General features: G+C 39.6%; 1 protein-coding gene across 2 annotated transcripts in view; it reads right to left on the reverse strand.

The window, feature by feature from the left end:
- Lrrc39 (leucine rich repeat containing 39) overlaps positions 1–16,013 on the reverse strand; it is a 34,062-nt gene that overhangs the window by 3,744 nt on the left and 14,305 nt on the right. Inside the window, exons 2-7 of one of the 2 annotated variants that reach the window (XM_045138843.1) lie at positions 7,110–7,215; positions 6,692–6,697; positions 5,832–5,949; positions 4,733–4,869; positions 3,028–3,173; positions 904–1,056 (exon numbers count right to left, since the gene is read on the reverse strand). In XM_045138843.1, coding sequence (XP_044994778.1) covers positions 904–1,056; positions 3,028–3,173; positions 4,733–4,869; positions 5,832–5,949; positions 6,692–6,697; positions 7,110–7,215 — 666 coding nt within the window. Of the gene's footprint in view, positions 1–903; positions 1,057–3,027; positions 3,174–4,732; positions 4,870–5,831; positions 5,989–6,691; positions 6,698–7,109; positions 7,216–16,013 lie in introns of both variants that reach the window. The other variant, XM_004663947.3, reaches the window with a different exon arrangement.

Here is a 16,013-nt window from a genome sequence, read left to right on the forward strand (position 1 = left end):
CCTGGTGTGCTCATAGTCATTTATTCATTCATTCTGTCTCTCTCTGTGTATGTGTGTCTCTGCTTGCAAATAATATTTTTAGAATATATTTTTTAAAAAGTTACATCTGAAGCCGGGCGTGGTGGCGTACTCCTTTAATCCCAGCACTCAGGAGGCAGAGGTAGGTGGATCGCCATGAGTTCGAGGCCACCCTGAGACTCCATAGTGAATTCCAGGTCAACCTGAGCCAGAAGTGAGACCCTACTTCAAGAAAAAAAAAGCCAAAAACTAAAAAGTTACATGTGTATTCTATAGGTAAGGTAGTTGTCTGTGTTCATTTGTAATTATTTAGAAGGAAAATGATCATTCATTTAATGTCTTTGAGTTTTGTTTTGTGAATGAGGTTTGTTAGCAATATAAGAAGAATTTTCATGAAATGGTTACCAATGTAAGATAATTCTTAAAAATGATAAATCCCAGTACTGTTTTAGTTTCAAGTATTCTTTCTTGAATAAACTAGTATTATACAATGATATTTATAAAAGTATTAAATTTCAGCATTAGGAACTTTAAATGTATGCATTCTTGTAAATAACCCATGTATGTACGATGTGTGTGTGTGAGTACACATGCCATAGCATGTGTGTGGAGGTCAGAGGACAGCTTGGGGTGTCGGTCCTTGCCTTTCACCTTGTTTGTAACAGCAAACTAGCCACCTACAAGCTTCAGGACTCCCCTGGCTCCACCTCCCATTGCCATAGGTATGTTGGGATTACTGACACATGAGTGTACATTTACATGGGTTCTGGGGGTCCAAATTCTGGTCATCAGGATTGTGCAGCAAGTGCTTTTAACCAATCTAAGCCATTTCCCCAGCTTAGAACCAGAAATTAGCATGTCATTTCCTTGACTACAACTTTTTACCTCAGATTTTTCATTTCTTCCATGTATACTGGGATATTTTGAAGTTTGTTGTTGCTGAGAACAAGAGTTTCCAGGTTTTTCATATTGCTGATTGTTTCTGGTAAGCACGCTATTTCATTCCGCTGTAGCCATAATGTATGTAGATTTTGCATTCTTAAGGATCAGAAGAGGATTCTGCAGTTAGTCAGCTATAACATGAAAAGCTGGGTTCTTGATACCTTAAAAACCAGAGGAGCTGGGCATGGTGGCACACACCTTTAATCCCAGCACTCAGGAGGCAGAGGTAGGAGGATCACTGTGAGTTTGAAGCCACCCTGAGACTACATAGTGAATTCCAGGTCAGCCAGGACTAGAGTGAGACCCTACCTTGGAAAACCAGAACAAGAAAGGAATGCCATTTTTACAATGTCTCTGTTAACTAATATATTTATTGGTTTAATTTGCTTTATTTTGTATAACCTGATTAGTAAGGAATCTACATCAAGGAATTAGACTGTATAGTATAGCTTTCATACTGTGGCAGAAATAAAATCAGCATATTTTAGTATTTGTTACACTGTTTCATAGTTTTCTACAAGAGCTGCTGCAAATGTATCTGAGTCTATTTCAGTTACTTTTATTGGTTTGTCCAGGTAGGGTCTTGCTGTAGTCCAGGCTGACCTGGAATTCACTATATATTCTCAGGGTGGCTTCAAACTCTCATGGTGATCCTTCTATCCCAGCCTTCCAAGTGCTCAGATTAAAGACATGCAATATCACACCCAGTCTCAGTTACTTTCTTGATGCTGGAACAAAATATTCAATCAGAAGCTGTTTGAGGAAAGAAAGGGTTTGTTTGTGGCTTATAGTTTAAAAAGTAAGTGTTCATGTGGCAAGAAGGGATGGTGGGCCTGAGCATTTCACATGTTCTCATAAGCAGGGAGGTAGGAGAACAGAGCCATGAATGCTGGATGCTCAGCTATCTTTCTTTTTTTTTTTTAATTATTTATTTATTTATTTGAGAGCGACAGACACAGAGAGAAAGACAGATAGAGGGAGAGAGAGAATGGGCGCGCCAGGGCTTCCAGCCTCTGCAAACGAACTCCAGACACGTGCGCCCCCTTGTGCATCTGGCTAACGTGGGACCTGGGGAACCGAGCCTCGAACCGGGGTCCTTAGGCTTCACAGGCAAGCGCTTAACCGCTAAGCCATCTCTCCAGCCCTCAGCTATCTTTCTTTTCATACAGTCCAGCACCCAGCCCGTGGGATGGCACTGTCCACAGTTCAGGTGGATCCTCTCACTTCAACTAATCTAATCTAGAAAATCCCTCAAAAACATGACCAGAGATTTGTTTCCATAGTGACTCTAAATCCTGTCAAGTTGACAACCAAAGATTAACCATCAACAGTCTTAAGAGAAAAATTATATATATTTTTTCTTTTTTAGTTTTCCGGTCTCAATCTAGTCCAGACTGACCTGGAATTCACTATGCAGTCAATCTCAGAGTGGCCTTGAACTCACAGTGATCCTACCTCTGCCTCCTTAGTGTTGAAATTAAAGGCATGTACCACCACACCTGGCAGGAAAAAAATTTTTTTGAGAGTCATAGAGAAAGAGGCAGAGAGAGAGACAATAGGCACACCAGGGCCTCTAGCCACTGCAAACACCAGATGCATGCACCACCTTGGCTTACATGGGTCCTGGGGAATCGAGCCTTGAACTGGGGTCTGTAGGCTTTGCAGGCAAGCACTAAACCTCTAAGCCATCTCTCCAGCGCCCCGTGGCAGAAATTTTTAATATGTCAACCTAGGGAAGGGAGTATGCCTAATGGTTAAGGGCATGGACTCAAGCCAGTGTTCGTAGGTTCAAATCCTGTAATACACCTTTGTGCATGGGCTTCCTCATCTCTTTGTAAAGTGTACAGAAGTGGCTGACATGTGCTAAGCAGTGTTATTGTAGCATATTTTGACTAACATGAAGTCAGCCAGATTTTCTACTCCATAAACCCTTTTATGTATTTAGGATATATGAATGTATTCTGTTGAAATAGCAAATTCATGGGGTTCCCTTTGCCTGGTTCAGTTTATTTCATGCTTTTCATAGGTAGTTTTAAAGCATTTTTCAGTACAGAAAAGTAATTTTACCTTTCTATGGCATCAGGAAGGTGTTCTAGTCTGTTGCTTCCCAGGTCCAGCCACTCCAGGGCAGGCATGTTCAGCACAGCAAGAGGGATTGTACTAAAGTGGTTCATGCTTAGGTCAAGGTGGGTGAGCTTTAACAGTTTGCTGAGCTGAAGAAAAACAAAATTTTTCAGAATAGATGTCCACAAAGTAAACTGCCAGAAGACTCACCCTGATAAAGCAACATTCATGTTACACCTAAGCCTTATTTAATGATAGCTGTCCACACAATTGGATATAAGAGAAAAATTGAATAACTCCTGTATTACACTTGAGTTTTATTTAGAATTAGGACTCCACGACAAATATAAAAATAAATCTAGGGGCCAGAGAGATGGCACGTTAGTTAAAAGGCACTTATTTGTAAAACCTGATGGCCCAGTTTCAATTTCCCACCACCTGTGTATTCATTCCAAAAAGGGTGTGGTAGGGCAAACCTATAATTCTAATACTTTGAAATCTAAAGCAGGAGGATTATAAATTTGAGGTCACAAAGGACTACAGAGTGATACCTTGTTTCAAACAGACAGGCTGGAAAGATAGCAGTTAAGGGCACTTGCTTACAAAGACTGATTGCTTGGGTGTGAGTCCCTAGTACCCATATGAAGCCAGATGCACAAAGTGACACATACATCTGGAGCTCATTTGTAGTGGCAAGATGCCTTGGCATGCCCATTCCCTCTCACTCATTCTCATTCTCTCACTCCATTCCACCCTGCTAACAAGTAAATAAAGCAGATGTGTCAGGCATGGTGGTGCATCCTTTTAATCCCAGCATTTAGGAGGCAGAGGTAGGAGGATCACCATGAGTTTGAGGCCACCCTGAGACTCCATATGAATTCCAGGTGAGCCTGGGCTAGAGTGAAACTACCTCAAAAAAATAAAAATAAAAAGCAGACAAACGAAAAAGTATCACTCAGGAGAAAAGTGCTTACCCAGCATGCACAAAGCCCTGGGTTCATTCCTCAGTAATACCTAAATAATACAAGCATTTACTAAGTAACCACTGTAACTAACCTAGGATTGTCCTTCACTTGATGAATTAACAATTAAATAAAACTCATCCTAACCTTCATGGAGATCTATTTAGCCAACAAATGTCAGTACAACTAAATAGGATTTTCTCATTAAAAGACAGCCTTGAGCTGGAGAGATGGCTCAACAGTTAAAGATACTTGCAACACCTGATGGCCCAGGTTCAATGTTTTAGTACCCACATAAAACCAGATGCATAAAGGGGTACATGCATCTGGAATTTGTTTACAATGGCAGGAAGGATGCACTCTCCCTCTGCCCTCAAAGTAAATAAAAATATCTAAGGACTGGAGAAATGGCACTTGCCCACAAAGCCAAAGGATCCAGGGTCATTTCCCTGGTACCATGTAAAGCTGGATGCATAAGGTGGTGGGTCTGTCTTGAGTTTGTTTGCAGCGGCTAGAGGCCCTGGCATGCCCATTCTCTGTGTGCTGCTTTCCTCTCTCAAATAAATAAAATATTTTTAAAAAATTAAAAAAATATTTTAAAGCCAGCCTTATAATAGAAAATCATTTTCACTAAGTATTTTCTCTAAAATAAAATTCATAACATTTCCCCATGAGTTTTTACTTTTTAATGGAGAAGTAATCTAGTAAATTACAAATAATATCATAGACATTTAGAACTTTCTGACCTCTGGTGGAAGATCACATATATCTCTGTTAACAGCCAGTTCTAGTTTCTCCAAGCTGGCACAGTTACTTAGTTCTTTGGGGACAGTCTTGATTTTGTTGTAGCTAAGAATCAATTCCTGAAGTCTAGTGAGCAGTCCTACAAAAAGCAACACAGTAGAAAGCAGGTGGATATAGTATTTCCCAATTATTACCTACTACTTAGATACTTAAATTGTTCATTGGCAAATGTTCAGTTCTTGTTCTTCTCTTTCCACAATTTTAAAGGGACAGCATCATGGGTAAGGGAGGGAGGTAATTCGGTTTTATCTATACTATATATTCTGGGTTCAGAATGTCATCACTGGTACAGCCCTTGTCTAGCACACATGAAGGTTTGGGCTTGATCCCCAGCACCAAAACCAAAAGTCTAACAACAAAAACAGTACACCTCACCCTGAGTAATTTTCACCTAAGGATTTTGCCCCTTGTTCAATGAGTCACTTGTTCTAGGTTGCCTTCAACGTGCTATAAGAGAAATAGCTAAACAGCAATATTGTTTTTAAAGTCTATATAACCAATGTTTCCAAAATTTTTTCTCGCATAGAAATCATCTCAGTAATTCCAGGAGTTTGGATCCCCTATAGCTTTAAGTTAGATTAAACGTTGAAAATTTTCTCAAAATTCAGAGATATATGAAAATGAGATCTTTATCACATGTGTCAAAAAAAAAAAAAAAACAACCTTATGGGCTGGAGAAATGTTTTAATGCTTAAGACATTTTCCTGTAAAACCTAACAACTCAGGTTCAATTCCCCAGTACCCACGTAAGCCAGGTTCACAGGAGGTGCATGAGTCTGGAGTTCATTTGCAGTGGCTGGAGGCCCTGGCATGCCTATTCTCTCAAACAAATAAATAAAATAAAAAACCTTTTAAAGCACACATACAGGTAGAAAAATAGCACAATAATAAAAGCAAGAACAAGAGATTGAGTGGAGGAGGGATTTAGGAGGAAGAAAGGGAAGATGGTGGTAGGGGATTATGACCATGTTATATTGTTCATATTTATGTAAGCTATCAATAAAAAGTTTTAAACTAGAGAATAAAAGCAACCTTCCTTACCAATTCCTCGAGGTATTTCAGAAATTGTGTTTCTAGATAAATCTAACACAATGAGGTGCTGGAATCTTCCAATAAACTCAGGAATTTTTAACAAGCCAGTTCTGTGAAGTTGCCATTCCTGCAGTTGGTTCAGTTTCAGTAAAGAAGAAGGAAGTGTCTAAGGTCAAAGATCATAGAGTCATTATTGTACTTACACTATTTTAGTACTGTGCCGCACTGCATTACATGTCCAAGCACTTCATGTTTCTTCTGTCTTAAGACAATTACATTTATTGATTTACTTGTTGCTAAACCTTCAAACCCCAATCATAATAGAATAAACTAAAGCAACCTAATTGGTCAATAATGCACACATATAGAAGTCTGCTCTAAGCTTTCCTAAGGTACACACACTACTGAAAATAAGACTGTCCCTAGAATCATCCCGGTCATTTAAATTTCTCTTCTGCTTATTTTAGGAAAATTGTTAAGAGTTATGTTTTCTTTATAACTCTCTGTTTTTCTCCTTCAAACGTAAAATAGACCAGAGATAAAACTAACAAGTAGCCGGGCGTGGTGGCGCACGCCTTTAATCCCAGCACTCGGGAGGCAGAGGTAGGAGGATCACCGTGAGTTCAAGGCCACCCTGAGACTACAGAATTACTTCCAGGTCAGCCTGGACCAGAGTGAGACCCTACCTCGAAAAACCAAAAAAAAAAAAAAAAAAAACTAACAAGTTACAAATACAAAACTAAACAAACTAAAAAAAAAAAAAAAAAAAAAAAAAAAAAAAAAAGCTAAAAGTACCTACATACATAAAAACAAACACTGGTCCAAGGAGTAGATGGACTTACATTGTATGCCAGATATAATTAAGCAACCTGAACCTGGGTGCATGCATGAAAGGGAGAGGAGAAGAGTATGAGTCAGGAAGCATACCTAACAAAAAAGTAATATTCTTTTCCATTTGATAAGGTCTGAATCATTAATTTTGAAAAGCTGTGTGGTTTTCATTAGCTAGGTGGTCATTTTATGGAAAATGAGAAATGGTTTATTAGAAGGATTTGGAGGAAAAATTGCCACAAATCACTTAAGTGGGCAGAATGGACGCCAATCAGATTTTTGCAATATAGTAAGTTAGGTTTCTTTTCTATTGATCTTTTCTATTGATCATTACTTTTCATGTTATTAAAATTAGACTGTCTAACTATGATGCCATTAATTACAGTCTTGGAGTCATTCAGCCCCACCACAAAATGCAAAAGGTGGAAAATCAGGCATTACTTCTTGAGAGCTTACCTTCCATTCTTCTTTTTCTATCTTCAAAATAACTCTTCCTTCTTCTCTGGTGACTTTTTCTTTCAGCCTAGTGAAGCTTACTCGTTCTTCCCAGATTTTCACCAGCCTAAGAAACAAGAAAATCATTTTAATTCATAGGCAAGGACATAAGTACCATACACTTCTGTGTTTTATAGAATGAACCATCAAAAATAACTTGAAACCAAGTGTGGTGGCAAATGCCTTTAATCCCAGCATAAGTAGGCCAAGGTAGGATCGCCGTGACTTCAAGGCCAGCCTGAGACTATATAGTGAATTCCAGGTTAGCTTGGGCTGGAGTGAGGCCCTACCTCGAGCTCCCCCCCCCAAAAAAAAAAAATAATAACTTTTGAGGGGCTAGAGAGATTTCTCAGTGGTTAAAGGTGATTGCTTGCAAAGCCTAATTGCCCAGGTTTCATTCCTCAGAACCCATGTAAACCCAGGTACACAAAGTGCTGCATATATTTGGAGTTTGTTTTCACTGGCTAGAGCCCTGGGGAGCACATTCTCACTCTTCCTCCTTCCATCCCCCTCTATTTTTTCTCTCCTTGCAAATTAAATTTATATATTAAAAAAATAATGACCATTGAAGTCCTGGGGAGATGCCTTAGTGAACAAAGCAATTGCTATGCAACTCTGAGTACCTGAGTTTAGATCCCTGGGCCCTACATAAAATCCAGAAGATGTGGCTGGCTTCGATAAATTCCAGTGTGCCTATGGTGAGAAGGGAGGCAGAGGCAGGAGAATTTCCTAGAAGCTTTGCAGAATAGAGCAGTGAGTAACAATTAAGCCTGCCTCAAACAATGTGGAAGGTGACATCTGAAGTCATCCTCTGACAGCCACATAAGCTTGTCTGTAGTCATACATAGGAACACACACCCCAAATAAATAACAATAATATCACTGAGCCAATGGTACCTGGAAATCAGGTGAAAATTTAGCTTGTAAGAATTATAAAAGTTGTCCGGTTAAGATGGCGGTGTAGGTACCACGCCAAAGCAGCCTGGGGGGGGGGGGAAAGACCAAAAAAAACTCAGCAAAATACATACTTTTACTAAAAAGTGAGGTGTATAGGAAATTGAAGTGACAGCGGAGAAGTAGAAGAGTTCCAGAGCCTGCACAGGTGGGAAAAGCGGCTCCGGCAGCTCGGCCAACTGCCGCGGCCGCGGCGCACCAGAAAGCCGCCAGGCTTGGCTCGAGCCACAGGAAAAGACAGGTGCAGGAGCTTTCCCTCACAGCGGCGCTCTCCGCAACTCGGGAAACGTGAGGGGACAGCGGCAGCGAGCAACGGAGGAGCAGACCGTGAGGTAGAAGAACGCTTGGAGCAGCGAGAGAACCAGAGCAGCTGCAGCTCCCTCCCCTCCCCCACCGCCTGAGCCCAGCTCCGGTGAACAGAGCAGCGACCCGGGACCCGGCCACGCCAACTTGGGCTGACAGCGGGACCCAAGCAGGAGCAGAGTTTGGCAGCAACATCAGCGGCTCCAGCACCGGTAGCAGCGGCCCCAGCAGCAACAGACCCAGGAGTGGCAGCAGCGGCAGACTCGGCAGCAACAGCTTCAGGGGGAGCAGAGGCAGTGGACACAGCAGCAGCAGCTTCAGCAGCAGTGGTGGCTCCAGAAGTGGCAGCTACAGCAGCAGCGGTGGGTTCAGCAGCAACACCTTCAGCAGCAGTGGCTACAGACCCAGCAGGGGCACCTTGAGCAGCAGCAGTTCCAGCAGCAGGGGTGCTGATCTGCAGGGCCACACTTGCCAGGCTCGGTTTGCCCCACAGGAAAAGCCAGTGCCCAGCTCCAGAAACCAGAACAGCAGCCGGACGACCAAGGCAGCAACTTGACTGATACCAAAATCATCCAAGGTAACTGGGATTGCACCAGGGAAGGGTCTCACTTGGTCGCAAGCTGACTTGGATCCCTCAACAGACCAGAAATCTTAACCTCTTTGTTGATAGAAAATCTGGTTGTTATAATAACTACTCTTGCATACATACTCGGGGCTGTATTTGATTGAATGTGTACAGTGTTTAGTTAAATTTTAGAATCTACCTGTATTTTATTCCACTCAGCCTGCTTGAATACTCCCATAGCAGGGAAACTCAACCCCTAAGAACATCTTTGTAGATACTCTAAGAGTCTTAAGAGCCACACCTAACACCGTAAGGTCCTACCCCGAAAATATATTACATGAAATCAATTGATACAACTAAGAATACACAGCTAGCTAGAAAATTCAAGCATTAACTTAATCCAAGATGCAAAAATATATACATTATAACACAAGAAACACTAAAGAGCAAGATGATATAAATCCACCTAAAAGTATTAATGCATCAGAAATGTCCTCCAGTGAGAAAGAGTTAGAGGAAATGCCTGAGAAAGAGTTCAAAAGAATGATTATAAATATGTTCAAAGAGGTCAAAGAACACATCAAAACAATCAAAGAAGAAATCAAAGAGGAAATCAAAGGAATCAAAGAAGATGCAGGACACCAATTTAATGAAATAAAGAAGGCAATACAAGACATAAATAAGGAAATAGAAATAATAAAGAAAAACCAGGCAGAATTACTAGCAATGAAGAACACAGTTAATGAAATAAAAAACTCTGTAGAAAATCTCACCAGTAGGATGGATGAGGGAGAGGACAATATCTAAGCTAGAAGACCAGGTGGCAGACCTAATGCAGTCCAACAAAGAGAAAGACAAACTTATAGAAAAGTATGAGTGGGAATTTCAAGATATTCGGGACACTATGAAAAGATCCAATATAAGAATTCAAGGCATAGTAGAAGGAGAAGAACTCCACTCCAGAGGCATAGTAGGCATCTTCAACAAAATCATAGAAGAAAATTTCCCCCAAATTGGGAAAGAGGTGCCAATACAGTTACAGGAAGCCTTTAGAACCCCAGCCAGACAAAACCTGGAAAGAACCTCTCCCTGCCATATTATAATCAAACTTCCAAACACACACACCAAAGAAAAAATATTGAAAGCAGTTAGAGAGAAAAATCAAGTTACCTACAAAAGCAAGCCCATCAGGATTACAGCAGATTATTCAACACAAACTTTTAAAGCCAGGAGGGCTTGGAGTGATGTATTCCAAGTTCAGAAACATAACAACTGTCAACCAAGACTACTTTAATCCTGCAAAGTTACCCATTCAAATAGATGGAGAAATAAAGACATTCCATGACAAAAGCAGGTTAAAGGAGTATTTGAAGACAAAACCAGCTCTACAGAAAATACTTGATAGAATCCTCCATACTGAAGAAAAGGAAAAGCACAAATATAAGGAACCTAGAAAAAACAAGCAATACTCAAATACTAGTTAACAGAAGAGAGCACAGGTAGAACCAGAAACACACACACACAAAAAAATGGCAAACATAAATACACACCTTTCAATATTATCTCTTAAAATCAACGGCCTCAATGCCCCAACGGAAGGACATAGATTTGCAGACTGGGTTAAAAAGCAGGATCCTACAATTTGTTGTCTCCAAGAAACTCACCTTTCTACAAAGGCTAGACATTATCTTAGGATGAAAGGTTGGAAGACGGTGTTGCAAGCAAATGGGCCTAGAAAACAAGCAGGGGTTGCTATCCTAATATCAGACAGGGTAGACTTTAGTCCGACGTTAGTCAAGAAAGATAAGGAAGGTCACTTTATATTGATTAAGGGCACACTCCAACAGGAGGACATTACAATCCTAAACATATATGCACCTAACATGGGGGCTCCCAAATTCATCAAACAAACACTATTAGAACTAAGGTCACAGATAACACCAAACACAGTGGTGATGGGTGACTTTAACACCCCACTCTCATCACATGACAGGTCATCCCGGGAAAAAATAAACAGAGAGGCATCTGGACTAAATGAGGTCATAGAAGGAATGGACTTAACAGATATATACAGGACATTTCATCCAAAGGCTGCAGAATATACATTCTTTTCAGCAGCACATGGAACATTCTCTAAAATAGACCATATATTAGGACATAAAGCAAATCTTAACAAATTCAGGAAAATTGAAATAATTCCTTGCATTCTATCTGACCACAATGGAATTAAACTACAAATCAGTAGCAAGAAAGGCTATAGAGCATACACAAAATCATGGAAACTAAACAATGCACTACTAAATGATGAATGGGTTAATGAAGAAATCAAAAAGGAAATCAAAAAATTCATAGAGTCAAATGATAATGAGAACACAACATACCAAAATCTCTGGGACACAATGAAGGCAGTTCTAAGAGGTAAACTTAATAGTTTTATGTGCCTATATTAAGAAATTAGAAAGGTCGCAAGTAAACGACCTAATGCTTCACCTTAAAACCTTGGAAAAAGAAGAACAAAGCAAAGCAAAAATCAGTAGACAAGAAGAAATAATAAAGATTAGGGCAGAAATTAATGAAATGGAAACAAAAAGAACAATCCAAAGAATTAATGAAACAAAGAGTTGGTTCTTTGAAAGGATAAACTAGATTGATAAACCCTTAGCATATCTGACCAAAAGAAAGAGAGAAGAGACACAAATTAATAAAATCAGAGATGAACAAGGTAACATCACAACAGATTCCAGAGAAATTCAAAAAATCATAGGGACATACTATAAAAGCATATACTCCACAAAGTATGAAAATCTGAAAGAAATGGATGATTTCCTTGATCTATATGACCTACCTAAATTAAATCAAAATGAGATTAATAACTTAAATAGACCTATAACAAACATGGAGATCCGAAGAGTTATCAATAATCTCCCAACTAAAAAAAGCCCAGGCCCGGATGGATTCACTGCTGAATTTTACCAGACTTTTAAGGAAGAGCTAACACCATTGCTTCTTAAGCTTTTCCAGGAAATAGAAAAAGAAGCAATTCTACCAAACTCCTTCTATGAGGCCAACATCACCCTGATACCAAAACCAGGCAAAGATAGAACAAAAAAAGAAAATTACAGACCAATCTCCCTCATGAACATAGATACAAAAATTCTCAACAAAATACTGGCAAACAGAATACAAGAGTATATCACCCTGACCAAGTAGGCTTTATCCCAGAGATGCAGGGGTGGTTCAACATACGCAAATCTATAAATGTAATACATTACATAAGTGGGTTGAAGGACAAAAATCACATGATCATCTCATTAGACACAGAGAAAGCATTTGACAAAATCCAACATCCCTTCATGATAAAAGTCCTACAAAGACTGGGAATAAAAGGAACATATCTCAATATCATAAAGGCTATTTAAGACAAGCCTACAGCCAACATACTACTAAATGGGGAAAAACTGGAAGCTTTTCCACTAAAATCAGGAACAAGACAAGGGTGTCCACTGTCCCCACTTTTATTTAATATAGTTTTGGAAGCCTTAGCCATAGCAATAAGGCAAGAGACACACCTAAAAGGGATACAAATTGGAAAGGGAGAAATCAAGTTATCATTATTTGCAGATGACATGATTCTATACATAAAGGACCCTAAAGACTCTACTAGCAAGCTGTTAGAGCTAATCAAAACCTACAGCAATGTAGCAGGATACAAAATAAATACACAGAAATCAGTAGCCTTCATATATGCTAACAACAAACACACAGAGGATGAAATCAGAGAATCACTCCCATTCACAATTGCATCAAAAAAAAAAATAAAGTACCTTGGAATAAACCTAACCAAGGAAGTAAATAATCTATACAATGAGAACTTTAAAACACTCAAGTGAGAAATTGCAGAAGACACTAGAAAGTGGAGAAACATCCCTTGTTCCTGGATTGGAAGAATCAATATTGTGAAAATGGCAATCTTACCAGAAGCAATCTACACATTTAATGCAATCCCTATCAAAATTCCAAAGGCTTTCTTCATGGAAAAAAAAAATCCAAAAATTCATTTGGAATCACAAAAACCTCGAATATCTAAAATAATACTGAGCCATAAAAAAGAGGCTGGTGGTATCACCATACATGATTTTAACCTATACTACAGAGCCATAGTAACAAAAACAGCATGGTACTGGCACAAAAACAGACATGTAGATTAGTGGAACAGTTAGAGGACCCAGATGTAAGCCCAAGTAGCTATAGCCACCTGATATTCGATAAAAATGCCAAAAATACTCATTGGAGAAGAGACAGCCTCTTTAGCAAATGGTGGATAAATATCTGCATAAGGATGAAAATAGATTCTTCTCTCTCGCCATGCACAAGAATTAAGTCCAAATGGATTAAAGACCTTAACATCAGACCTGAAACTCTGAAACTGCTAGAGGAAAAAGTAGGGGAAACCCTTCAACATATTGGTCTTGGCAAAGACTTTCTGAATACAACTCCAATTGCTCAGGCAATAAAACCACAGATTAACCACTGGGACCTCATGAAATTACAAAGATTTTGCACTGCAAAGAACACAGTGAAAAAAGCAAAGAGGCAATCTACAGAATGGGAAAAAAATTTTCGCCAGCTATATATCTGATAGAGGATTAATATCTAGGATATACAAAGAACTCAAAAAGTTAAATAATAAGGAATCAAACAGGCCAATCAAGAAATGGGCTATGGAGCTAAATAGAGAGTTCTCAAAGGAAGAAATACGAATGGCATATAAGCATCTAAAATTCTAATCCCTAATATTCTCTCCTACAGGACCATGAGGGACCTCTAAAACTTCATATTGTTGACTTTGGCTACCTACATGGTCCACGTCACTAGTCATCAGGGAAATGCACATTAAAACTACATTGGGATTCCATCTCACTCCTGTCAGAGTGGCCACCATCATGAAAACAAATGATCATAAATGTTGGTGGGGATGTGGAAAAAAAGGAACCCTTCTGCACTGCTGGTGGGAATGCAATCTGGTCCAGCCATTGTGGAAAACAGTGTGGAGGTTCCTAAAACAGCTAGAGAATGATATACCATATGACCCAGCTATAGCACTCCTTGGCATATATCCAAAGGACTCATCTCATTTCCTTAGAAGTTCGTGCTCAACCATGTTTATTGCTGCTCAATTTATAATAGCTGGGAAATGGAACCAGCCTAGATGTCCCTCAACAGATGAGTGGATAATGAAGATGTGGCACATTCATACAATGGAGTTCTACTCAGCAGTAAAGAAAAATGAAGTTATGAAATTTGCAGAAAAATGGATGGACCTGGAAAGTATTATACTAAGTGAGGTAACCCAGGCCCAGAAAGCCAAGCGCCACATGTTCTCTCTCATATGTGGATCCTAGCTACAGATGACTGGGCTTCTGCGTGAGAATGAAAATACTTAGTAGCAGAGGCCAGTAAGTTAAAAAGGAGACATAAAGGGTAGAGAAAGGAAGGGAGGAGGATACTTAATAGGTTGATATTGTATATATGTAATTACAATGATTGTAATGGGGAGGTATGATGATGGAGAATGGAATTTCAAATGGGAAAGTGTGGGGGTGGGGAGGGAGGGAATTACCATGGGATATATTTTATAATCATGGAAAATGCTAATAAAAAATTTAAAAAAAAGTATTATAAAAGTTTTCACCACCATGTTTTCCTATAACATTGGCCACTGCTTTGGCAGTTGTGGTTTGTAGAGTTTCTTCCCCTCCCTTTCCTGACATTTTAAATTTGAAAAATCAGCACCTAAATGATTAGGATGTTAACTGATAATATTTCTTTGGATTGTTTTCTTTTTTGCATTGTTGATGATTGAACCTATGTCCTCACACGTGCTAGGTAAATGTTCTACCACCTTTAGGCTTACAGAACCCAGAACATCTGGCAGCTTTCCAATAACATCAGAATCAATAATGCTGCTTGTCATTATTCAGTTCTATGTAACTAACACAAAACATGTCAAGTGCTGTGAGAATTAACGTGTACAAATGTTTAAATAATTACAGGTGCTAGGGGTGGGAGATGGCTCAGTTGGTATCACACTTACACAGCAGGGGCTTGGATAGAGGACTGAGTTCAGCCCTTCAGCATGCACATAAATGTTTGATGGATGTGGTGGTACACGTGTTATTTCGAACCTGGGGAGCTGGAGATTGAATCCACATCTAGACCTACCAAATCAAGTTCTCGGTTCAAGTAAGAGAAACTGCCTCAGTAAATGAGATGGGAGGTAATTGAAGATATCCCACATTAGTCTCCACACATATATGCACACATTAGCATGCATGCTGTCTCTCACACACATGCCTGAAAAAATAAATGCTAGGAACTAGCCCAGGATACCAAGGTCTTTGTAATAACTACAGAAATAAAGACAAAGGCATCACACCTTGCATCTGGAAGACCCCTGCCAACATGAATTCACCTTATTGCCCTTTGCATCTCCTTTTTTTTTTAATTTTTATTTTAAATAAAATCTCTCTTTTGTGGGTTTTTGTTTTGTTTTCAGAGGTAAGGTCTAGCTCTGGTCCAGCCTGACCTGGAATTCACTATATACTTGCAGGCAGGCCTTGAATTCACAGAGATCCTCTTACCTTGGTCTCCTGAGTGCTGGGATTAAAGGCATGCACCAACACACCATTGAAAATCTATTTTTATTGCCTATAAAATCTTGTGAAAGCCGAAACAAAAACAAAACAAAATCTAGCTTCTATCCTCTAGTAAGTTACCTGTTTTCTTGGTCAGAAAGGACATGGAGACCCAGAGACCAGGAAACAGGGTCCAAGTCAGTGTATCTTCAGGAGAGTCAACTATGGAGGCTTCCAAAGGAAGCCATGTAGCCAACACATCCTTGACTTATCCTAGCAGGTGACACAATGCTGAGAGTCAGAGCTTTTCACAGGTCCCTAATATTCTCTCCTACAGGACCATGAGGGACCTCTAAAACTTCATATTGTTGACTTTGGCTACCTACATGGTCTTAAACATCCAGTAAA

Source organism: Jaculus jaculus, chromosome 19 (genome assembly GCF_020740685.1).
Source record: "Jaculus jaculus isolate mJacJac1 chromosome 19, mJacJac1.mat.Y.cur, whole genome shotgun sequence".
Taxonomy (NCBI): Eukaryota; Metazoa; Chordata; class Mammalia; order Rodentia; family Dipodidae; genus Jaculus; species Jaculus jaculus.